This window comes from Phalangium opilio, unplaced genomic scaffold (genome assembly GCF_054372755.1).
Source record: "Phalangium opilio isolate 3A_F unplaced genomic scaffold, DU_Popi_V2 ptg000009l_1, whole genome shotgun sequence".
Lineage (NCBI taxonomy): Eukaryota > Metazoa > Arthropoda > Arachnida > Opiliones > Phalangiidae > Phalangium > Phalangium opilio.
Genome location: NW_028324146.1, coordinates 16,035,107 through 16,061,281, shown reverse-complemented (window position 1 = coordinate 16,061,281; position 26,175 = coordinate 16,035,107). Strand labels below are relative to the sequence as shown.

Sequence of the window (26,175 nt, the reverse complement as noted above, 5' to 3'; positions counted from 1 at the left end):
TAGACCCGTGGGAGATGTGCACATACCTCTACTAAGAATCGTTAGCGTGCAGGGTAATGACGGAGAAACGGTAGACAAAGATTTCCCTAGACCGCACTACCTCCCCCTCGCCTGCAATACTTTCCAGTCAATTGAAATTAACATAATGAGTGAGCTTGGTACCCCCATAGATTTCGTGAGAGGAAGAGTTCACGTTACTCTACACTTTAGACCCCGTAGAATGTGGTCACCATTATAAATTAGAAGGTAAAACAGGTCCTCGTGTCATTTACACTTGAAGTTTTAGATGAAGAACGTCGTCAAATCGAATATGTCCTTTAACCAATCGGACTACGATCAACACTTTCTAAACCAGATCGGACATGGTGGAAAATTTGATTATTATAAACACTTTCATTCTCAAATTGGTAATTCTTTAGCGGTATACAGGGGACTTCCGGTGCAACACGGGTACGGATTGGGAAACTTCATTTCATCGGCCTTCCGCCGGGCAATACCTCTACTCAAAAGGGGTGCCAGTTACCTCGGTAAAAAGTTTTTGAACACAGGTGCGAAGGTCGTGACGGACGTAGTTAGCGGGATTCCTTTAAAAGCATCTGTAAAATCTCATGGAAAAGCCGCGGCTAAGGACGTAGCCCTTAGTGCTGCGGAAGAAATCCGAAAAATGACGGGGAATGGTAATAAAAGGAGACGTAGGTCTAGGTCACTCGTCAGTTCAGTCGTGGCGAGAAAGAGGAAAGCAACATCCTTTAAACGTCCAGATATTTTCACCTAAAAAATATAATGACACATGTCCATCCCGGTTCGCATGGGTCAATCAGTAGCGAAGTTGAACTTTTCGACGTACCCCTTACCAATACCAGTATTCTGAGTGGAGAATGGGTTGAATACAGCCCCATCTCTAACATTAACGAAAATTCGACAATCACGTTTACCGTAGCTGGTAGTTCCGACGCGTATTTGGATTTGTCCAAGACTTTACTACATCTCCAAGTCAGGATTGTCAACCCGGCCGATGGAAAAACAATTCCGGCCGCTGCTGATAAAGTTGGACCGGTAAATAATTTCCTGCATAGCCTTTTCAGCGAAGTACACCTTTCGGCGCAAGAGAGATCAGTTACACCTTCACCGCAAAACTACCCTTACAAGGCCATGTTTCAAACGGCGGTGACATTCGGAGGACCGGCCAAAACTAGTTTTCTTACTAGTTCCATGTTTTACAAAGACACGGCCGGAAAATTTGACGATTTGGACGAGAACGATGGGTTTAAAACACGAGCGGCCTTTGCTAGAAAAGGAACAATAGATATGGTAGGCACTGTACACTTGGATCTTTGTCAACAACCTCGATACTTCCCAAATTTAACGGATCTCCAATTCAAGTTTGTTAAAAGTCCAAACGAATTTTGCGTGCAGGCGGCCGGTGCAGTTAAATGGAAAGTAGTTTACGAGTTAGCATCCCTGTACGTCCGTAAAGTAAAATTACCATCGGAAGTGTTAATCGCTCACGCTAAATGTCTGGATATGGCAACTATGAAATACCCGATTATTCGCACGGAATGTAACTCATTCTCAATTAACAGTGGTACAAAAATATGTGTTAGAGATAATTTATTCATGGGTCAACTACCCAAAAAAGTTCTTTTCGCTCTTGTAGATCAAAATGCATATTTGGGTGATTACGGAAAGTCACCCTTCAATTTTCAACCTTATGATTTAAATCATATCGCCTTGTACCTTGACGGAGCTAGCGTTCCACATAAACCTCTTACCCCAAACTTTTCTGGTGGTCAATATATGAGATCTTATACTAATCTTTTTACTCAAACCTCTCAATGGTTATTGGACGAGGGAAACTACATTTCACGGGAGGAATTCCCCAATGGGAATTGCATATTTGCTTTTGATTTAAGTGCCGACCTCAGTAGTTCAACTTCTCAATTTCAATTGATAAGGAATGGTAACTTGCGATTGGAATTAAAATTCGCCAAGGACTTGCCCAAGACTATCACAGTTTTATATTACTCTGAGTTTCAGAATTTGGTTGAGATTGATAAGAATAGAACTGTCATATACGATTACAACTAAAAGATTATGAACACTACGCAATTAACTAAAATTATGCAAAGAGATAAATTCACCAAAGATCTGTTTCGAGGTGTTTTTGCAGCTGACCTGCTACCCGAGAAAGTAAAGTTTTTCCCTTCACTGTATATTGTAAATACTGGCTCTTCAGAAACTGAAGGTCAGCATTGGACTGTTATTTACTTTTCTAGTAACAAAAATACCGAGTTCTTCGATAGTTTCGGAAACCCGCCGGACATGTTTCAATTCAACGATTTTGTAGAAAGAAACAGCGTTACCGTAACTTTTAATTCTAAACAACTTCAAGGAAATTCCAGTCAGACATGTGGCGGATTTTGCGTATATTTTTCTCTGCATAGATGTAGAGGTATTAAAATGTATGATATTTGCTTAAAATTTGTAAAAGATAAGAATTTGAACGATAAAATGATATCGGAATTTATGTATAAGAGATTTTTAATAAAGTTTTTTTGATTGAATTTATGTGTTTTTCTTTAAATCGCGCGCGAACTTATTCCTACACGCGGGAAATTCAAATACGCGCACGCGGCTGGCCCACGCGGTCGAGCCCCTCCCCTTAACCTGAAAAAAAAAAATGTTTGCCTAAGTTGTATGAAATAAGAGAGAGAAAATTTGCATTTAAAAAATTTTATTTAGAATGAGAAACCGTAGAATCACGGAGTAAAACTCATTCGAGAAAAAACAACTTAAAACTATACAATTAAACATTGAAAATATATATACATTAAATTAAACTTATAAACTATACATTAAATTAAACTTATAAATTATACATTAAACTATGAAATTTTAAAGGAAAAGGGTAAGGAAAAGGGTTGGGCGTGGACCGATTCGGCCACTTCGCACCAAAAGGGTATGGGAGGAGGGCGTGGACCGGTTCGGCCACTTCGCCCCAGGAGGGAATAGGGTTACAGAAATTATTCCTTAATTTTAAAATGACCATGAGCGTATGTTGACACTCCATCGATGATGAATCTCTTATCATCGCATGGGTTAAGAGCGAGTTTCTTCTGAGTGATGGAAAATAGTTCGTGTTTAACACTGACTATCCTCTTCATCTCCTCAGTGGTGAGTTTACGTTGAAGCAGGCATTCCTTGTATTGAGCGTGACGTATCTTCTTTTTGACAACACGACGACAGATTCCCTTCGCCGTCTTCTTTTCACCTTTTGCCGACAGGATGCTGTACATTTTCGGCCGCAAGCCGCAGAACTCTTGAATCTGGACACCGTTGAGTTCGTCCTTGAACTTTCCGAGGGCCTTCTTGTTTTCCTCGCTGAAGAGAGGATGTTCCTTGGGGTAGGCGGAAAAGTCGAACATCTCCTTCATTTGGGCAAAGTCCCGGGGCAAATCGTCGGTGAAAATCTGATAGGTCAGGCTGTCTGTAATTATACGTAAAAACATTTAATTAGTTAAAATTGAAAGTGGAAAAAAGGATTTAAATCTAGTAAACGTTTTAAAAAAAAAATCGTACCTGTGTCGGTAAAAAGAAGTTTGAGGTCGTCGCCGTATTTCGCCTTCATAGTGTTGTAATGGAAGTCGTACATGACCAACTTTGAGAGGTCCAAGATGGCGAAACCGGTGTAAATGGGTCGGTCCAACTTGAGTGATTTCTTTAGACGATGGATCCCAACCAGTTCGTTCCTGAAGATGGTGAACCTCTGGAATGTCGGCGAACTGGCCTTCTTAACTGCCATCTCCCGGGTCTGGACAAGATCAAAGTTGATCCTGTTGCGGAGGTTTTCCATCGTCTTCCCGAAAACACTGTTAATAGATAAAAATTTTGATTAATTTACGTGTTAAATAATAACTTAGCGTAGCGTAGATGCGTACCTATTGTTGGCCAACTTGAAAAAATCTTTCTCAAAGTCGTTCACTGCCTGCTTCCTTTTCTCCGTGTTGAACTCGATAAATGGTTTTAACCACGCACCCTGCTCGAATGTGAGTATTCGATGGATTTTCCCCAATTTCATCCCCTTAGCGATGTAAAACTTGAGATTCCGGTAGTGGAGAACATATTTCTCCCTATTGTAGAGCGAGGGAACTAACTTTGGGAGGCTATCATGTACGTTAATTTTCAGTTTGTTCAACTGTTCAATCGAATACGGTGAAAGCTCATCCACGTTAATAACTCTACGTTCGGGTGCTAACGGTAGACAATTATGTTCTTCGTGCAAACTTTCCGGGTACTCAAGATCCACCTCCAGGATAAAACCCTGGGGATCATCGTCTGGGTGATTCAAGATAATTTCACGAGTGAAATCTTGACATGGTTGAATCCATCGAAATCCTCTCATCGGCAGGTGATGACACATGACGGTACCGTAAAGGTTATTACAGTCTAGGTAGGTAATGTAAGAGCTACGTTCTGCCGGGTTGAATGTTTCAGGGAGATCCTTATTATTGGCTATGGCTAGTCTATGTGTAATTAGAGAAACACCCCCTCTTATACCCTTCTCAATAAAGAGATGCATATCAGGATCCTGGAGTAGTTCCAATTTCACTTGGGTCATGTGAAGTGCGCTTTGCCAAGCGAAACCAGGACCTGTATATGCGTGCGCGCAATCTAACTTGTAATATTCTAGACACATAGCCCTGAAACTTTCAAAAACATCCGCTAGGAGCAGAACGTCGGTCTGAACGTATAAATCATGGTACTCACCGAGGTTAGTGAGTTGGAATTTTTCCCAAACCTTTTGAGCTTGAGAATAATCTGCCTCACTAACCTCTTCGTCAGTTAAGGAATTGAAGAAGGCATCCTTGGGAGGCAACTCGGTCTCGTCGAATTTCGTCTCGCAGTCGAAGTAGTCATAGGGGTAAACCTGTTTCCTCAGCAGATGCGGTACCTCATCAGCGCTGAAGGCAGAGTTTAAACACTTGAACTTATCGGCTCCTCCGCGAGCCAAATTCGATACGAGTGTCTCTAGCGATGCCGGCATGAACCTAATTGAGTCTAAGAATCGTAAATTACCCAGAGAAAACGAAATGTATGTTTCGGAATTCGTGGGGATACACTTAATCTCGTGATCTTTGAGCAATCCAATTTTGTCCATAATAAGGTGAGCATCGTAACGAGATAAGTTATGCATGAAGACCGGAACGAAATTCCGGGTCCTCAGTTTCAGGTTACACGAATTATGAGCAGCTCCCCTGTAGGCTCCGTTAGTGTGGTCATGGTCACGAACTTTACAGTCATTTACAGTGAAAGGCCGGTTACATAAGTAACAGGATTGGGCCGAGGCGAATTGCGCCTTTTCTAAGTCTGATAGATTCATGGGGGCGTTATCTTTAATCTTACGCTGAATAATTGCGTCTTCACGCAGAAGGTTTTCTAAAAACTTTTCCGTGGCATCTATCCCTCGATAAGTAACTGGTTTTGAGACTGTACCTTCGTGACTAACAATGACATAACTAAACCCACAGGAGATATGCTGCGAAGTTTTCGTGGTTGAAGAGAGGCCGGCATCGGGATCACATCGGTGAACTTTACGGAGGATAGACTCGAAATCGGCATAGATGACGTATTTAACCTGTGAAAATAGAAATAAAACTATATTAGATAATATGTAAACAAAACATTCTCTCTCCCTCCCATGCATCTTATCGTCTGCTTTATTTATCTTGCTATAGGCGCCGTCTGACGACGGCCTTAGTAAACTATTTTTGGCGCGCTATTCAAAATACCCGGATAAATAACAAAAGTTTTAGTTTACCTTCTGCTGCCATGCGACGTTTTTGAATTCCAGAATAGGCTCCTTTACCGGCATCTCGATCTTCTGGGGTCCGTGTATGCTACACTCCTTGATGTGTTCCCTGTAGTTCTTCTCCGAGTTTACACCGGAGAATCGATGCAGGCAATAACGACAGTAATAGTTCGTGTTTGTGCATGCGGTGAATGACTTTGCTAAAAGTCGACTAATGCTTCGGATTAGGCAGAAATGCTTCTTCTCCCCCTCGGTTAGTAGCAATAAATCTACTTGACGTGGTTCCTCAACCCTGTTGGAACTCACGTAAAGGGGGAAGACCTCTTTCTCGTATCCGAATACATTAATCGAAAGGTTATTCACCCGTTCGAAATTCGCTAATTTACCGGTATTTAATTCCACGGGGAACGTAATACCGGCCATGTCCAATTCATTACTATACTCTAGGTACTTTGTTACACGATTGGGGTGGTTTCCATGGTTAACAGGGTGTAAATGTGCCAAAATTGACCATAAGAAACACTTATTGTCTGTATTTTGCACATTTAAAAGGGCGTTTTTAGCTAGGAGATTTTTCGGGGTTTCAAAGTACGTACCCCCGTGAAGCGGGAGGTACGCTATGATATTAATTTGCAGGAAGAGAATTTTATCTAGAACCCAACCGCTACCACTCGCCTCGAACTCCTCCATTAAACGTTTCAGGGTCCTAATACTAAAGTCTATCTGTGCGGGGATAACGTCGGGGTTCAAAATAGCAAGGTTTTGGGTTCTATGATAAATTAAATTTTCTACTTCCTCGTCAGTGTCGGCTAACTGACGGGTGTAGCGAGCCCTGACAGTTAAATACCACTTAATCCCTCTATCCCTAGCCAGTTTATTGCGTAAGTAATTTTCAATCGCTACCCTATGTCTACCCACGTACAACTCTACGTCTGTCTCGGTCGCTACGGGTGTGAAACGTGCGCAAAAAATAGCCCTACCGAGTACTTCCAGTTCCTCTAGCTCGTCGTGAAGGGGAACTTCCGGTGACGCAACGATGGGTTCCTCCTCCTGCTCTTGACCGCCACCATCCTCCTGCTGATCCATAAAGCGATGGATGTCGCGGTTCTCCTGGCTGGAAAGGGCTGGGAAGTCATCCTCCTGGTCCATGAACTCGTTCAGGGCACGATTTCCATCGTCGGACAGTTCATCCAGATTTTCGCAAACGGTAGGTGGAGGAGTTCCCAGTAGAGATCCATTGATGGAACCCTCCTCTCGGTTCATGAACGCGTCCAGGGCACGATTCTCATCGTCGGACAGTTCATCTAGGGAAGGAATAGGGATGGACGTGGACCGTTTCGGCCGCTTCGTCTCAGGAGTGTATGGGTCGGACGTGGACCGTTTCGGCCTCTGCGTCTCAGGAGGGATAAAGGTGGAGGTTGAGGGGCCCGAGAATGGGATAACAGGAGGAACAAAGGTAGAGGTTGATGGACCCAAGAATGGGACAAAGGTAGAAGTTGATGGACCCGCATTGTTCATGAGGGGGTGTGGAACCTTAAAGTTAGAGTGTCGGGCAGCCGCGTGTAACGTTAAATTCGCAAGTCTGGTATAAACGGCCGGACATTGCGAGCATGGGTATTTAACATCCTCGTGTTTCTCCCTTTTATGTCTCAAAAGTTCCCGGTTCCCTTGGTAGGAACACTCACAAATATTGCACTTAAACATTCTCAAAGAATGAATGAGATAAAGACAATCTCAGAAAAATCGCAAGTACTTGTAAAAATACGCAAGTACTTGTAAAAAATACGCAAGTACTTGTAAAAAATACGCAAGTACTTGTAAAAATCGTAAGTACTTGTAAAAATCACAAGTAATTTCGGTACTAGCCCGTAAACTTTTTTCTTACCCTCTGCAAAATAACTTCCAACAGCAAATGTTACCAAGTATTGAAAAATACTATAAAGCAACTAGGGAGCAGGCTGGAACTCGTCTGAAGTCAGGAACAAAAGTGACTGAGTTTGGGCGCGTGCCGGGCTTTTATACTTTTGGCGTCGTCCATTTAATCTTTGCCCGAACTATCATATGGGTTTTTCCGTTGGCGTCAAGTCGAAAACCGTGCCATGTTTCGAAATTCACGCCAAGTTTCAATCTAGTTTGTTTACTTACAAGTTTCCCAGCATAAACAAACATTGCAACCTCGACTATGATTCCATGTCGACACTCGGTGCCAGAGTTTCCTACAAGCGCTTATCGTGATTTCTAATTATTGACATAGACCGTTTATTTACCGTCCGAGTTTCTCTATTCACGTTCACCGACCTCGAAAACCACGCCATGTTTCGAAATTCATGCCAAGTTTCAATCTAGTTTGTTTATTTACAAGTTTCCTATCATAAGCAAACATTGTAACCCCAACTATCATCCCATGTTGACACTAACCGCTTTCCTACTAGCGCTTATCATGATTTCTAATTATTGACATAGACCGTTTATTTACCGTCCGAGTTTCTCTATTCGCGTTCACCGACCTTTTTATTTACATTTCTTATCACATTCTTATAGCGAACATGACGCGTGTGACAAAGGTTATTTACCACTGTTGACGCCTAAGCCTAACATTGACGCCATGATTGATTCACTGACGCCAACACATCATGAACGTTTCACTGACAACAAGATTGGGTGAAAAATGTTTGATTCACTGGCGCCATAAGAAGAAAAATTCTGTGGGCGTCCATTGACGCCATATTTATTGGTGCCATCTGGCACGATGCTGGCACTGGTTGACGCCAGTGGCCCCAAAGCAATATTTACTATCTACTTGTTCGTGTGCTTTATTGAACTATTTTTTACAAACAAGGCCGTCACTTTCAGTTTTAATTATTGCTTGATTTTTTATTGGACCTCCCCTAGCCTTTAAAGGGAGGATGAAGAGGAAAATAAAGTGATTTTTTATCGATTCTTCTTCTAATTATAAGTCCATTTTGCATAGTGAAACTTCCTGGAAATAAAGTCTCCGAATGATTTTAAAATTCAAATTAGGCTCAGATTTTATAGATAATTTGAAGTAAGCAAGTCTGACCAATCGCTTAACGCCCTGCCTTCCTGCTAACAAAATTTCCGTTGCCCGCTCTATATCACGCACAACGACTGTCACATCGTGAGAAACTTTTATTAAATCTCGCGATAAATTCCATTGGGCATGGAGAATTTTGTCAATAGGAAGGCAGGGCGTTACGCGATCGGTCGGAGGTTATTACTTTAAATTATCCATAAAACCTAAACCGAATTTGAATTTTAAAATCATTCTGAGATATTTCCTGGATGTTTCACTATGCAGAATAGTCCCATAATTAGTAGAAGAATCGATAAAAACACATTTTTTCACTTCACCCTCCCTTCAAAATCATTCTTAATCTTATTCTTAAAGACAGACATAAAGCCTAGTTAATAAAGCAAACGAACTATCTTTAATTTAAAACTCGAAGGAAGTCTTGTAATTTGAAACTCGTAGGAAGTATTGTTATTTGAAAATTTTCCTCCAAATTTTATTAATATTTGTCAGCTTTTAACTAATTATTAACAAAGATAATAAAAGTTTTCGAAAAATTCTTCAATAAAAGGCATGTCTTCTTTCCCTCATAATAAAAGTCTTAAAACACAAAATTCCCTAACTGCATTTATCACGCCCGAAGTATTATATTTATATAAATAATCGAGCAAGTAACTGCATTGATGTTTTTTTTTTCACTACCCCTCGATGCCCAAAAATAGTGTTTTTGCCATAGAAAATAAACAAAAGGAGTAGCAGACCAGCAGCGCAGAGACTAACTTCAATTTTTTACCGTTCGGGTTCGTTTTAGCTATCAGCTGTTATTTTCAGATGTGATCATTCTTACCGGCATTAATTTTTTTTTTTCATTTAATTTTTAGGCTTTTCCATCGGTAGCTTTGAACGTCAGTTGTGAAATATGCCTTTGCCCATGCTTTGGTTGTGGTCGGCTTTATTATTAAGCCTCACCAGAGATATATTTAATTTTAGAAGTAGGAATAGAGAACGGTTAGTGTTTAATTCAGTCCGACTCATAGCCCAGTATAGAGCCCCTCCTTCCAAAACGTAATAAAAAGTTTAAAATTTCAGATTGGCTCGCTTAAACTAGGTTTTTATGACGTTACTGACTGGGGCGGCAAAAATACGTAATTATTTTTTACCTCTGTCGCTATGACCCGCCTCTTCTTTCATATCCCACCGTCCCGAGGAAGGGGTCCGGGACTTTGACGCGCGCCAAGATTACTCTGTTCCCTATTCCTACCTCTAAAATAAAATTTTTCAATGGCCTGACATTTGCTCTATACGCATGAGGCTATAGGCAGCCCCAGGCTCCGTTTAGCGAAGCTCAATCGCGTAGCGAACCTTCCTAGCATAGAAGCCATCTCCTCTGAAGTTGTTTCTTAAATGGAATAGTCGAATATGTCTATTTGAAGGGATCTCGTGAAGCGCATATGCCTTCATGAGTGAGATTTTCACAAGGCTGCAATGAGTCGGGCTGAAGACCTAGACGTAATTAATATGAGTTCTAAATATTATGATATCATGGCCCAAATAACAATATTTTCAAACCGCTTATCCTCTTCAAAAGACGCGAGTTTTCTCTTAAAGGGAGAGGGAAGTGGAAATTAAAGTGATTTTTTATCGGTTCTTATAAGACCAGTCTGCATAATGAAAAATTTAGGAAATACCTCCCATTGATTTTAATATTCAAATTAGGCTAAGATTTTAAGAATAATTTTAAATAAGGACCTCCGACCAATCGCGTAACGCCGTGCCTTTTTGTTAACAAAATTCTCGTGGCACGCTCCATGTCTCGCGCCACAATTGTCACATCGCGCAATTTTTTTCAAATCTCGCGATAAATTGATTCAACACGGAACGTGCCACGAGAAAATTGTTTATAAAAGGACGCGATTGGTCGGAGATCCTTATTTAAAATTATCCATGAAATTTCAAACTAATTGACGTATAAAAATCGTTCGGTGTTATTTCCTGGATAATTCACTATGCACTGTATGCAGATTGGTCTTATAGAAGAATAAAAAAAAATCTTAATTTTCCACTTCACCATCCCTTTAATGAGCGTCTGAATTGTTTCAAAGTATCGCGCCACAAGACCAATCATTTATATATGCATAAAGTGCCATAACATCTAACAAGCATTATTACGACAAAGATTCGATACTCGATTATGAATTATCGCCATTTAAATCCAAGTTGCCAGATTTTGAATAAAGGCTGATTACTCGTGACCTATTCATCCGAATTGAATTTGGTGAAAACTTTTCAAATATGAATCGACCCCAAGGAATCCGAAAATCGCATTTATATCCTCGAGAATCCAATATTTTCAAAGTTGATAATTTTGACATTTCCGGTTTCCGGTATAAGTATGCAAAGGACAACTGTGAAACGGGTAAAATATGAAAGAGAAATGCAAAACTTTTATAACGCACTTTATTCCAGAGCGCTAGCTTGAATAGTTTTTGAAATATAGTAAAATATGTGCGAAAACTGCAACGCGCAAAGACTTTTTTAACAGTCTGTACTTTCCGATTGGGAACTGTTACAAATGGTACCGTGCCCGTCTTTCTAAGCCTCGGTCCCTTTTTTCCGTCTGGGTGGTCGGGCCCGATTCGCGTACTTAGTTACGGGTTAGTTCAAGTTTAGACAGAACGCCGCCGTATTGGGTCCCTTCCTTCTCAAACATTCGAGGCAGAATTTTTCGATTTTTATTTCAAGCGGGTTGAATCATATATTTTATTAAATCTACAACTGATATCATCAGATTAAATTATTTGGAATAATCGGATTAAATTGGAATTAAACGCTTGTTAGAGGATAGATAATTTTGAATTAAATTATTTAAAAATTAAATGAACCCTCTCGAATCGTGCCCAAATTCAAATTTATACCGTGAAAGACACGATACAGAATCCTCCTCAGCTTCGGGAAATATTTCGGAATCCTCAGGATCAACGTTACCGTTAGCTAAGCCTTACCTCGTGGCCGCGGATATTATACGCCCGCCTCGATTAAGTGATTTAAATATGGCATATGCCCAAAACCCAAGATCCCCGTGGGATGATAATCTCGATTTGACGCCGTATTTACATACAAGGGACGTAAGGGTAGAACAGGTCTCCCCAAATTATAGTATTAATAATTCAAGAGAGGAAGAAAGAATTAGACATGAGAATAATTTAGCCCTCTTTAACAGCATGAGCCAAAGTTTAAACCTCCAGGGGAATAGCCTAATTAGAAACAGACAAGAGCGAAGTACCCCCGATTTAGTCAAATTAAATGAGATACCTAGACCCTGTCCATCCAAACAAAAGGCAGAGGCTGAAGTAAACTCATATGCAAGGGCCAAGCAATTTATGAATAGTTGGGGTCCCCCAAAGCAAGTTGAACCTAAGACCACATCAACTGCGAACTTTCCGACAATGCCAATGCAAATTACCTCCCCCAGTGGGGCTATTCCACGTAGAAGCTCGGTCGGATATACCAGTGCCCCTAGTAGGCCAAATAGACCCAGTTCAGTAAACCCTGGACAAACCCAGAACCCTATAGGACAGACTCCACAGGGAATTTCTCAGTCCCCACCTAGTTTTCGACCTCAAAGTAAACAAGGTGCTAGTCAACCCCACGGGACATCAAACCCTCAACCACAGAGTAGTCCAAATACTGGAGGTGCCCACAGGCAGCCTTCCTAGCGTCAGTCTTGCAATCGTTTTCGAACCTAGCGGTATCTAACCAGGGCAATGTGAAAGGCTTAGAACCCCTGAAAGGTTAGCATTCTATGGTAGAAAAAATGAAAGCGTTCCTGAATTCATAAGAAAATTCGAGGAATACGTAAGCTTCCATAAAATCAGTGAGGATGATCAAATGCTCTTCATGCCCCTCCTGTTAAGAGACAATGCTCTATATATTGGTATCGTTCCCTTCCCCAAGGAGTACATTGGGCAGAATTTAAGGGACGACCAAAACGTCATTATAGGATTAAGGATGAGGGAGCTAAGGCCCGAATAGCTTTACATAATAGAAGACAAAAACAAAATGAATCCATCGACGAGTTTATTGGCTATTTCGTGAGGGTAAGGTGCCCTTCTATTCGCGCTAAGGTGCCAATTCCATGTTTTGAAATATAACCCCACACTGGCACAGAAAACCGTCCGCTATTCTGGATTGAATGAATGTTAGCCGCATTATATCGGCTCTCTCCACACTCTTACGTGATGGTCCGTAGATGAACAAAATGTTGATTCGTCGCTGATGACAACTTCATTCCATTCGTTCCTCCAGTGAAGGTGAGCGCGCGCAAATGCTAGGCGTTCTTGTTCGTGCTCTGGTTTGAGATATGGCTTATCCGCGGCGATACGACTGTGTAGCCCAACGTCACGTAATCGGTTTCTAATCGTTGTTTCCGACGCTTCCAATTCCATGATGGATTTTACAGATCGAACAGTGGTGGTAGGATTATTCACAACAAGAGCAGCAATAACGTCGTCTTCTTCTGCAGTGGTAACACGTGAAGTTCCAGGTCTTGGTTTGTCTGTCAATCGCCCATTTTCACCATAAGCGGCTAGCCGTGTAGCCGTGACCTCACGGTTAGCTTTGAACAGCTAAATATATATATAATTCCGATAAATATATATTGGAACATACGTTTTTCCCTCATGTCGTAGACAATCATTATCCGGACGGTAAATTTATATTTCCACAAGATAATTCGAGTACACACAAGTCACGTGCAACCATGGCGTATTTGAATGAGAATCATCCGGAAATAGATCTAATGAACTGGCCAAGAAATTCACCCGACCTATCTCCAATCGAAAACGTCTGGGCGATTATGAAAAGGATTGTATCCCAGAACAATATAATTCCCAATGATAAGGACGAATTATTCACCATCATCCAGGCCGCATGGGAAGAGGTTGGTGAGCGGCCCAATTATATAAGCAATCTGTTTTCATCAATGCCGCAGAGAATGCAACAGGTTGTAAACGCCAACGGTAATATGATCAAATATTAATCTCATAATGAAATAAAAATGAAAACGAATAAATGTTTTTATCCTAACCATGTTCATAATTAAGAATAAATGTTGGATAGTAATTAGCAAAGCGTCTTTATTCTTTATTTAACTTGTTATGTTGGTTGGGTTGTTCTCAATAAAATATATACACACTCTGCATTAATTGCGTCCTTCGTGCAGCTCAGCAGATTCCATTGATTGTCAAAAAGTCCATCATTTGCCATCGTATACACTGCTAAGACTAGTGGAACTTTAGTGTAATACTAATTTCGCATTGTAAATAAAGTGTTTCTTGAGAAAGGTTTGTCATCTTGACTATGGCGAATCTCAATTAGTTGAATACAATGAACACAACCACTTTCTCAAATGTAGGCACCACTTTGTGACCCATGCTTTACTTTGAATGTGGGTATTCTCCTTTTCAGTGAACCTTTATTTCCTCCACCAAGCGGTTTTCAATGGGTGATATATTGAGGGAATTGGTTGGCCATTGAATTTCTAGATGGTTCTCTCCGAAATGCGCTGTTTTCAACCAAACGTTCGTGCAGACATATGTTGAATCTGACATCAAGAATCGCCCACTAATCTAGATAGAAATCTTTCTCCACCCCTGGCATTTGCGAACCATAGTGGAACACAATGTCGCACCCGTGGCCATATCTTCACCGGAGGAAGATTTGAAGTGTCATTCCACAATTGTTGATTATAACTTTGTGCAACATTAAAGGGTATCTCTATCCATAAGAATATGGCTCAAGGCATTGATTCCGTGGGAGACGTGTATTCAGAAAATTGCAATTAACATCACTCTCCCTTTACTGGAATATCATTCGGTAATTCGGACGAGCTATGCTCAACTGTTCACCTTCTTTTTAAAATCATCCCAATCATTCAAAACCCCCTATTTAGCAGTTGGAAATGGAAAGTGAAGAGTGAAAGAAAAGCTTAGTAAAAAATTTATTGAAACAACAATATAAGATACGTTTTTTTATACCCATTATATCAGGGGCGCGTTCAGTAACGCTCAACGGAGGCTGCGTTGAATTCGCATTCGCCACTGAACGATTTTCGGACCTTCCGGTTTGACGTCACGATTGTAAGCGAACAGGCATCGAAGTCATCGGCTATAAAGGCCGATTACTTCGTTGAGCAACGCAATTAGTGACGTATCAGCGATGGCAGCAAGTTATCTCCCGGAGGGATTTCGTGTAGTTAACTTAACAGATAGCTTCGGAAATGTATGTAAAATCGGTGTTGCAGAGAATGAATGTGAAAGAATAATGTCTGGTAAGTATTTTATGAAATTTTTTCGATTATATCTATGGAGCTTAAAAGGTTATTGGGTTTTAAAACTTAAGCCTTGGCTAAGTTACTGGTCAGTTTTGTATGTGCTATCCATTTTCAGACCCAACTTTTGCCATGTCCTGCTTAAATGAGGCTATTAAGCTTGGAATTATAGCTGAGAAAAATTTAAATGAGCAGTCAGAAAAGGAAATTGAAAAAGAACAACATAGTGAATTAGCTAAGGAAAGTTATGAGGCTAATATTAATCATCAAAAATGGCCAAAGAAGTGTGTGCTATTTCTTATTGAGCTTTTCCAAAACTACAAGGAAGAATTTGAAGCCAGTAGAAGAAAAAAAGACGTATGGGGTAAAATTAGTAACGAATTTGCCAAGTGCCGATGACTGTGATATTAAATGGCGGAATTTAAAGTTAAGGTAACGAACTTAGAATTATAAATAGCTCATTATTCTCATTAAATATTGTTTGATTAGCTACAAGAAAATAAAGATAAGAGTGGGAAAACAGGAAGGGGAAAAATATCTTGGGAATTTTACAGCGAAATGGACGAGGTTTTATCATCAGATCCCTCTATCGAACCAGTTAAATTACTTCATTCGAGTAAATTCTAATAATATGCTCATTTTATTCTAGTAATATACTTATGTATCAATCTCTTATTTTCAGACATATCAACCCTGGATGAATCCGAAGAAATTTTTGGCCAATCAAGCGTCTCTTCGGCCACATCAAATTCCTCATTAAACGCAGCTCAAAGCTCATCAGCATCATCTTCAACTTCCAATTTGTTAGAAAGTGAAATAACTGAATGTGTTGTTGTACAGAAAAAGAAGAAAACGAAAACAAGAGATTCTGATGCTCCAAATTGGTTCATTAGTTGGACTGAACAAAATAGAGTATCAGAAGAAACTGCACAAAAACAAAATCAAAATGTAAATTTATTTGACAAAATGTAAATTTATTTGACAAAATGTAAATTTATTTGACAAAATGTAAATTTATTTGACAAAATGTAAATTTATTTGACAAAATGTAAATTTATTTGACAAAATGTAAATTTATTTGACAAAATGTAAATTTATTTGACAAAATGTAAATTTATTTGACAAAATGTAAATTTATTTGACAAAATGTAAATTTATTTGACAAAATGTAAATTTATTTGACAAAATGTAAATTTATTTGACAAAATGTAAATTTATTTGACAAAATGTAAATTTATTTGACAAAATGTAAATTTATTTGACAAAATGTAAATTTATTTGACAAAATGTAAATTTATTTGACAAAATGTGAATTTATTTGACATAATAAAGTTTATGCCCTTTACACATAAAACTAGTTTTAAAATTTTTTTAAGCCTGCATAAGTGTTATGTACACTTACTGAGTATTTAATTATAATCTTCGAGCTATTTGGTCACGCTTGTTTTTAGCTACTGTTAGGACCTCTCTTGGATCAGGTTCTTGGAAAATTTCAGCAGTATTATTATTGGGTCCTTCAATAAATTCTTCAATATCAGCATCCCCATCGTGTATCAATAGAAAGTTATTTAATACGCAACAGCACATAATAAATTCGGAAATTTTGGAAATTAAAGACATGTCCAAAGCTTTTAAACGTCGAAATCTCCCCTTAAGGTGACCAAAAGCTCTTTCAATTATTTGCCTGGCTGAGTTATGCCTTTCGTTGTAATGAAGTTGTTGCGCAGTTAAATGTCCATTGTTTTTATAAGGAACCATTAGAAATAGATCAAGTGGGTATGCTGAATCCCCTAATAAGTGGCCACCCATAGTGTTTTTTAATACTCGCTTTAGCTCTTTGAAAATTGGACTGTTCTTCCATACCCGTGCGTCATGAACAGATCCAGGATATCCAATACACAAGTCAATGAAGTATAGTTCTTCATTGCATATACCTGTTTAATAAAACCGATATATTAAATGGAAAGCTTAAAGGAACTTATTAATTAAAAAATATAAAGGAAAATGTTATACCTTGCAGTAATATTGATGTTCGCTTCTTTCTATTGTAATACGAAGCTTTATCCAAAACTGGCTCCTTAATGTCAATATGGCAACCATCGACAGCACCAACTACACCTGGAAATCCGTGCTTAACCTCTGAATATTCAATGGTTTTTCTCATGCTTGCATTTGAAGGCCAGACGACATACGTGTTCCTTGCTTCGGATATCACTTGGATAAATTCAATGAACACAAAATGGGCGTTTCTTTTGGAAAGGTCAAAACGATCTCCCACACTTCGATAAGAGTCGGGAGTTGCCAGCAGCCACAGGGATACCAATACCCTTTTCTCGATAGAAATAACAATAAATGCTTTTAAAGTCGCCATAGCATTTGTTGCGGATCAGAGTTAAAAAACGGACTACATAAATTAAATGTTTTAACCTTAAATCTTAGATCAAAAAATGATATTTTTTGTCAGTATTATCTATAGAAATAGACTTAAATTAAACTTAAATTTAGTATATAAGCAAAAGACTAGCTGTGATAAGATTAGTGGCAATAGAGTAGTTACAGAGTTGTAGAGAGCTGCAGTTGTTTCATTTTACCTTGTACAGTTTAATTGATAGAAACGATAGTCATGTCCTGACCTAAATAAATAAAGTTTTTAATTTATTTACCGTGTATTACTGAGTTCGCGAAATACGTAACATTTCTTGGTGCCGAAACCCGGGAGACAGAGTTAATTGAGTGAAATTAGTTGCGTTTTCTGTAGTCCGCGATTGAGTTTGAGTATTTACGGTTTGAGTTTTTTAATTGAAAACGAAGAGGTAATGGATAAGTTGAAAAGATCAAGAGGAACTATTCGAGCGAGAACAACGAGGATCTTAAATAAACTGTACGAGCTTCTAGACGAAGATGAAGTTGACAACGAGACCGTAGAGCAGTTAATTACTCAATTAGATGCCAAGTCTACCACCCTGAATGAGCTGAACGAGAGTATAATGAACCTAATTCCCGAAGATAATGGAGACGAGATCGAGGAAGAGGCCAATAGTTCGGAAGAAATTAACGAGACCATCATCGCCGCGAAAACCCGAGCCATGAAAAAAATCAATGGGAGAGCCAATTCAGTGGTAGCAGAAGCAAGAAACTGCAGCATCACAGAGCAAAGGGGAGCTAACATAGAAGTTAAATTGCCTCGTTTAACTATACAGCCATTCTCTGGAGAAGCAACACAATGGCAGAGCTTCTGGGGCCAATTTAAGAGTACGATTCATGACAACGCCAAGTTAGCTGATATAGACAAGTTCAACTACTTACGGTCTTATCTGCAAGGAGCAGCCGCGAAGGCGGTTGGAGGGTTTGTCCTAACCAACGAGAATTATCAAAAGGCTATCAATACGTTGACGAACCGTTTCGGAAGGAAGACAGTAGCTATGCAGAGCCATATGCACAAACTCACGAGTCTTGCACCAATCAAAAGGTCATCTGATGTACAAGGTCTTCGAGAGCTATACGACAATTGCGACACCCAGATAAAGAGTTTGGATTCCTTAGGAATTCCACTGGACAGTTATAGTAGTATGCTATATTCCATACTAATGAACGTATTACCATCAGACATATACCTGGAGTTCAGCAAGAAGTTAGAGAATGACGATGAATGGTATATATCGGATCTGCTAGAGCATCTGAGAATGGAGGTGGAGAGTCGAGAACGAGCCGCACTATGCAAGCCTGAAGACCACGGAGATGATAGACGTCCAGAGATCCAACCATTCCGAAGCAAGATAAACTTAGCTAATAATGATTCAAAGTTTACTAGAAGGCCTCACACAACAGCCGCACTGAGTACAGCAGTGGCCTACCTTTGCCTTTATTGCAAGGAAGCAGGACATACACCAGAGAAATGCGAGGCATCTACAATGGAGCAGAGGCTGGATGCTATCAAAACTCAGAATCGGTGCTTCATCTGCCTGAAAGTTGGACATCGAGCACGTCGATGCAGATCAAGTTCAAGATGCACTGTGTGTGAAAAGAGACATCACACCTCTATCTGCAGAAACGAGCAAGAAGAGCAACGGAACACCAAAGAGAAGACAACCGAGTCAACGACACCTAAAGCATTGACGAGTATGACTACGGTTCTACCACCTGTTTCTTCAGCATACGAGCTAGTATTACTCCAAACTGTTCTTCTGTACGTGGAAGACCAAGATAACCAAGTTTTAGCCAGATGCCTTTTGGACAATGGAGCCCAACAGTCATTTATCAGAGAAGATATATCGAGAAGCCTTCAGCTGCCAGTCATTGCGAAACACTCTGTCGTAGTAAATTCATTTGGATCTAAAGAAGGAGTCCTGCGAGAACAAAGGAGAGTCAAAGTCACCCTTCGGAGTATTATTGAGCCTGAGAAAAGCGTTCAACTAGAAGTCCTTGAGATCCCCACCATTTGCGGAGCTCTAGTGAGCGTACCTGGCGATAGAATCATTCAGGAAATGAAGAACAAGGGAATTACCTTAACGGATCGCCCAACTGTCAAAGGTGTAGCGGCGCCGTCGGAGCTTGGAATTCTTATTGGAGCCGACCACTATTGGTCTGTGGTACAAGGAAATACAATGAGACTGGGTGGTTCGTTGGCAGCCGTGGAGAGCCTCTTTGGATGGTCGATCCAGGGTCCTGTTCCTGTATCGATTAACTTGGCAGTCCGATCTTCAGCCGTCATGGTATCCATTGTAGAAGATCAGAGTCTATCAGCGTGGTTACCTAAGTTTTGGGAGCTGGAGAGCTTGGGAATTCAAGAAGAGAAATCCTTGTGCATATCAGACCAGGATATGATTGATAGACATAGCTCCACTATCCAATTCAAGAATGACCGCTACGAGGTTCAGTTGCCATGGAGGAGTAATCACCAAGAGATCAAGAACAATCTTTCAAACGCCACCCGAAGGATGAAGAGTTTGATATGTCGTTTCTGGAAAGACAGAACGCTGTACCAACAATACGCTGACATAATCGACGAATATCTGAGGCAAGGGATTGCTGAGCCGGTACCAATGGAGGAGAAGAGTAACGAGGAGACCTATTACTTTCCACATTTTGGAGTCACAAGAGAGGACAAGCTAACGACCAAGCTCCGAATTGTCTTTGATGCCTCGTCACATGAGAAGAGTACCTCATCCCTAAACGCATGTCTTGAGTCCGGACCCAACCTTAACCCAGATCTTCTGGTGATATTGATACAATTTCGAAGACACCGAGTAGCATTGATGGCAGATGTGGAAAAAGCCTTTCTGCAAATATCCTTGGCACCCGAAGACAGAAACTATGTTCGTTTCTTATGGATCAGAAGATTGCCCGAGGTTGACAAGCCTGTGGAATTCATTCACCTTCGCATGGCCCGCGTATTATTCGGTGTAACAACGAGCCCATTTCTACTTACGGCGACACTAAAATATCATTTCAAGACGCTCCAAGAACAATATCCAGAGACCTGCGACATTCTAAATAAAAATCTATACGTGGATGATTTACTTACCGGAGCTAAAACGACTTCTGAAGCTAATCGTATCCGTCAAGACTCCCAAATTATCATGAAGGCAGCGAGCATAAACCTGAGGAAATGGGTTACGAATTCCAAAGAACTAACTCGACAATGGCAACTAGAAGAAGACGACAGCCCACATGGAAACGATTCGCAGACCCTTAAAGTACTGGGGGTAACATGGAGCCCTTGTAACGATACATTCACCTTTGATGTCTCCACCTTGCTGGATCTCCTACTAGACCGGAAAGATACTAAGAGAGGTGTCCTCCAAGCGGCCGCCCGAGTCTTCGACCCAATTGGATTCATCTCTCCGTTCCTGATAAACGTAAAATGCCTATTTCAGAAGCTATGGGTCCTCGGTATTGGATGGGACGAGCAGCTCCCCAAAGAACTACAAGACGAATGGGACCAATGGTGCCTTGAATTAACTATGGTACCGAAGATCACGATTCCAAGATTCTATTATCACCCTGAGGAAGAAGAACCTGTTGCACAAGAGATCCACTTATTTTGCGACGCTAGTACCAAGGCATATGGAGCAGTGACCTACCTGCGTTATGAAAATCACTCTGGAGAAATTCGAGTAGCTCTAATCGCATCCAAAACGAGAGTGGCCCCGTTGAAGAAATTGACACTACCCAGACTGGAGTTGATGGCGGCGTTAATCGGAGCGAGATTACTTAAATATACCTTGGCAGCATTGGAAAACAAAATCTCAAATTATCGCTGTTGGTCGGATTCCGAGATCGTGCTGCATTGGATTCGAGGCAGTTCGAAAGACTGGAAACCTTTCGTTGGGAGCCGCATATCAGAGATCCAGAGCCTGACTGATCCGCTTCGATGGGCACATTGCTCTAGTAAGGATAATCCCGCAGACTTGCCATCCAGAGGCTGCAAGGCGCAGGAACTAGTTGAAAATCGTATTTGGTGGCACGGTCCAACGTGGTTGACGAAGAAGGATGAGCTTTGGCCCAAGAATAAGTTTCCGATGGCTGAACAACAAGCTGAGATCCTGAACGAGAAACGTGCAGCTGCTCAACTTGCCTGCATTATCAGAATTGCCGAACCACTGCTCGACCTTCAAAAATTCCACTCGGCCAGTAGAGTATTCCGTATCACAGCCTGGGTATTACGATACATCAAGAATTCCAGAAGTCCGAAGATGGAGAGAGACAAAGGCCCGCTGACGTCAGATGAAATTCATAGAGCCAAATTACGATGGGTGAAACAAGCCCAAGAAGAATCATTCTCGGAAGAATTATCACTCCTAAGAAGAGGATGTCCTCTACCCAGCTCATCAAAATTGGCACCATTCAATCCATTTCTTGATGAGGGAATTGTCCGAATGGGCGGCAGACTTCAATTCTCAAACTTGGACTATCGCAGCAAGCACCCTTGCGTACTATCCAGTAAACAACGACTCTCAGAACTATTAGTCATCGATTGTCATTGGAAGATGATGCATGGTGGATTAAACAGCACGATCACTCAGCTAAGAGAAGAATACTGGGTAATTAAAGGTCGTCAACTAGTCAAGAGACTTGTAGAGAGATGCCGTCTCTGCAAGCGATTTCAAGCGAAACCAGGCGTCCAGGTCATGGCGCCATTGCCATCAGATCGCATAACTGAGTCACCTCCCTTCAACATAACTGGCGTCGACTTTGCTGGCCCACTGTACATTCGAGAAACAAATCAGCCTAAAGTCTACATTGCCCTGTTCACTTGTGGGGTCACGAGGGCAGTACACCTGGAAATAGTCACCGACCTGAGCGCAGAGAAATTCCTTCTGGCCTTCCGGCGTTTCCTTTCTCGTCGTGGCGTATGTAGCACCATCTACTCTGATAATGCAAGAACCTTTAAACGTTCCGACAAGGATATAAAACAGCTGTACCGAGCGGTGAAGGAGACCAAAGTCCAGGAGTATGTCGGTGAACGAGGCATTCGATGGGTCTACATAGTCGAGCGTGCTGCATGGTGGGGCGGGTTTTGGGAGAGACGCGTCCGTACTGTCAAAACCTGCCTCAGAAGAACACTAGGAAGGATCTCCTTAAATTATGAAGAGTTATGCACCACGATGACCGAGATCGAAGCGGTAATTAATTCCCGACCATTGACGCACGTCTTTACCGAAGCCGGTGAACCTGAGGCACTTTCACCAGCGCAATTCCTGTTGGGCCGACGTCTTACCTCCTTACCAGACCGAAATTTTCAAGTCGATCCCGTTACTACAAATAGAGACCAGATAACAAGAAGGCTGAAATACAGACAGACTCTACTCAACCAGTTTTGGAAAAGATGGACCAACAATTATTTAAGGGAACTACGCTCGGCACACTCAAGTTCTCCGGTCTCCAAAGTAACAGCCTTTAAACCAGATGACGTCGTTCTGATCGGGGACCAGAACCTTCCGAGACAATCATGGCGCATGGGCAGAATAGTAGAGACATATCCAGGGCGAGACAACCTAATAAGATCCTGCTCAATCCGATTACCAGATGGCACCGTCCTAAGAAGAGCTGTTCAAATGATCTACAACCTAGAGGTCTCTCAGTAATTAGTGATGACAAGTCATCGGCGGCGAGGATGTTGCGGATCAGAGTTAAAAAAACGGACTACATAAATTAAATGTTTTAACCTTAAATCTTAGATCAAAAAATGATATTTTTTGTCAGTATTATCTATAGAATTTAGTATATAAGCAAAAGACTAGCTGTGATAAGATTAGTGGCAATAGAGTAGTTACAGAGTTGTAGAGAGCTGCAGTTGTTTCATTTTACCTTGTACAGTTTAATTGATAGAAACGATAGTCATGTCCTGACCTAAATAAATAAAGTTTTTAATTTATTTACCGTGTATTACTGAGTTCGCGAAATACGTAACAGCATTCCCAACTACCTTGATCAATTCCTGGAAATAATAACCTTTAGTTAATTAATCCAAATGGTGAAAGAAAAATTTACCTCAACTGCGTGTCGGCTCATACGAAAATGGCTTTTAAAATCACAAAATGTATAGTTTGGAACATTAGTTTCAACGTAACCCTCAATTCTTACTGCACCACATTTTTGCTTCTTAAATGGATGAAGGATCAAGAATGTCACCAAAACTTTCGGCGCAATGCATTTTAAATATAATACTTTTGTTGGCAGGATTTCCAATTCGTCATCACAAAGTTCATTCATTAGTATAAATAAGAGTTTTCTCTTATTTCGGTTGGAAGGCCCTCTCATATCCATTTCCATGATCAGACTGAACAGTAAGTACTAAGCAGACGACACAACGCAAACTTTGCAAAAAAACCGTTCAGTAGCCTAATACATCACATGACGTCACGTTGATCAACGGAGCTCAACGCGTTTAGTCTCCGTTGAGCGTTACTGAACGCGCCCCAGATCAATAATTTGCGGCTTATGATTGAAACAAGACGTCGCGAGATAGAAAGTTTTTAACTGCGGCGACTGTACTAGTGGGTAATTGTCGGTGCTTGTAGGAACTTCTGGGTGCTTGTAGGTACTTGTGGGTCTTGTAGGTACTTGTGGGTTCTTGTGGGTACTTGTGGGTGCTTGTAGTTGCTTGTGGGTACTTGTGGGTGCTTGTAGTTGCTTGTGGATACTTGTAGGTGCTTGTGGATACTTGTAGGTGCTCTCGGGTGCTTGTAGGTACTTGTAGGTACTTGTGGGTACTTGTAGGTACTTGTGGGTACTTGTGGGTGCTTGTGGGTACTTGTGGGTACTTGTAGGTACTTGTGGGTACTTGTAGGTACTTGTGGGTACTTGTAGGTACTTGTGGGTAATTGTGGGTGCTTGTAGGTACTTGTATGAGTTTGTATGTACTTGTGGGTGCTTGTGGGTACTTGTGGGTACTTGCCCCGGGTACTTGTGGGTGCTTGTGGGTACTTGCCACGGATGCCTCTGGGTGCTTGCCCCGGGTGCTTGCAGGTACTTGCCCAGGGTGCTTCTGGGTGCTTAGACCGGGTGCTTGTAGGTACTTGTGGGTGCTTGTAGGTACTTTTGGGTTCTTGTGGGTACTTGTGGGTGCTTTCAGTTGCTTGTGGGTGCTTGTAGGTACTTTTGGGTGCTTTTAGTTGCATGTGGATACTTTTAGGTGGTTGTGGGTGCTTGTGGGTGCTTGTAGGTACTTGTGGGTTCTTGTAGGTACTTGTGGGTTCTTGTGGGTGCTTGTAGGTACTTGTGGGTGCTTGTAGGTACTTGTGGGTACTTTTAGGTACTTGTAGGTACTTGTGGGTACTTGTGGGTGCTTGTAGGTACTTGTATGAGTTTGTATGTACTTGTGGGTGCTTGTGGGTACTTGTGGGTGCTTGAAGGTACTTGTGGGTACTTGCACCGGGTACTTGTGGGTGCTTGAAGGTACTTGTGGGTACTTGCCCCGTGTACTTGTGGGTGCTTGAAGGTACTTGTGGGTACTTGCCCTGGGTACTTGTGGGTGCTTGTGGGTACTTGCCACGGATGCCTCTGGGTGCTTGCCCCAGGTGCTTGCAGGTACTTGCCCCGGGTGCTCCTGGGTGCTTAGACCGGGTGCTTGTAGGTACTTTTGGGTGCTTTTAGTTGCTTGTGGATACTTTTAGGTGGTTGTGGGTGGTTGTGGGTGGTTGTGGGTGCTTGTAGGTACTAGAAGGTATTTGAAGGTATTTGTGGGTACTTGTGGGTACTTGTGGGTGCTTGTGGATTCTTGTGGGTACTTGTCGGTGCTTGTAGGTACTTGTGGGTGCTTGTAGGTACTTGTGGGTGCTTGTAGGTACATGTGGGTTCTTGTGGGTACTTGTGGGTGCTTTTAGTTGCTTGTGGGTGCTTGTAGGTACTTTTGGGTGCTTTTAGTTGCTTGTGGATACTTTTAGGTGGTTGTGGGTGCTTGTGGGTGCTTGTGGATGCTTGTAGGTACTTGAAGGTATTTGAAGGTATTTGTGGGTACTTGTGGGTGCTTGTGGGTTCTTGTGGGTACTTGTCGGTGCTTGTAGGTAATTGTGGGTTCTTGTAGTTACTTGTGGGTTCTTGTGGGTACTTGTGGGTTCTTGTGGGTGCTTGTAGGTACTTGTGGGTGCTTGTAGGTACTTGTGGGTGCTTGTAGGTACTTGTGGGTGCTTGTAGGTACATGTGGGTTCTTGTAGGTACATGTGGGTTCTTGTAGGTACATGTGGGTTCTTGTAGCTACTTGTGGGTGCTTGTAGGTACATGTGGGTTCTTGTGGGTACTTGTGGGTGCTTGTTGGTGCTTGTAGGTACTTTTATGAGTTTGTAGGTACTTGTGGGTACTTGTGGGTGCTTGTGGGTACTTGTGGGTGTTTGAAGGTATTTGTGGGTACTTTCCCCGGGTACTTGTTGGTGCTTGTGGGTACTTGCCCCGGGTACTTGTATGAGTTTGTAGGTACTTGTGGGTACTTGTGGGTGCTTGAAGGTACTTGTGGGTACTTGTAGGTACTTGTGGGTGCTTGTAGGTACTTGCCACGGATGCCTCTGG

At 41.4% G+C, this 26,175-nt stretch overlaps 5 protein-coding genes across 5 annotated transcripts; 3 read left to right on the top strand and 2 right to left on the bottom strand.

Moving 5' to 3' along the window:
• Positions 1-697: 697 nt before the first annotated feature.
• On the top strand, positions 698-2,455 carry LOC149716529 (uncharacterized protein F54H12.2-like). The gene is made up of 2 exons (XM_089843948.1): positions 698-2,190; positions 2,277-2,455. Exon 1 carries the CDS (start codon positions 784-786, stop codon positions 2,086-2,088), a length of 1,305 nt encoding a protein of 434 aa, XP_089700074.1. The 5' UTR covers positions 698-783; the 3' UTR covers positions 2,089-2,190; positions 2,277-2,455.
• A 262-nt stretch (positions 2,456-2,717) lies between these two features.
• Positions 2,718-7,804, bottom strand: LOC149716528 (uncharacterized). The gene is made up of 4 exons (XM_089849316.1): positions 5,819-7,804; positions 3,939-5,635; positions 3,580-3,869; positions 2,718-3,487 (listed from the first exon to the last, which is right to left on the bottom strand). The coding sequence occupies exons 1-4, from the start codon at positions 7,511-7,513 to the stop codon at positions 3,024-3,026; spliced, it is 4,146 nt and encodes a 1,381-aa protein (XP_089705442.1). The 5' UTR covers positions 7,514-7,804; the 3' UTR covers positions 2,718-3,023.
• An 8,777-nt stretch (positions 7,805-16,581) lies between these two features.
• LOC149716527 (uncharacterized) lies at positions 16,582-17,539 on the bottom strand. The gene is made up of 2 exons (XM_089844891.1): positions 17,182-17,539; positions 16,582-17,102 (listed from the first exon to the last, which is right to left on the bottom strand). Exons 1-2 carry the CDS (start codon positions 17,537-17,539, stop codon positions 16,582-16,584), a joined length of 879 nt encoding a protein of 292 aa, XP_089701017.1.
• A 445-nt stretch (positions 17,540-17,984) lies between these two features.
• On the top strand, positions 17,985-22,114 carry LOC149716526 (uncharacterized). The gene is made up of 2 exons (XM_089844890.1): positions 17,985-22,040; positions 22,088-22,114. Exons 1-2 carry the CDS (start codon positions 17,985-17,987, stop codon positions 22,112-22,114), a joined length of 4,083 nt encoding a protein of 1,360 aa, XP_089701016.1.
• Positions 22,115-22,157: 43 nt separating this feature from the next.
• Positions 22,158-23,255, top strand: LOC149716525 (uncharacterized). The gene has a single exon (XM_089844888.1). It carries the CDS (start codon positions 22,158-22,160, stop codon positions 23,253-23,255), a length of 1,098 nt encoding a protein of 365 aa, XP_089701014.1.
• Positions 23,256-26,175: the final 2,920 nt, after the last annotated feature.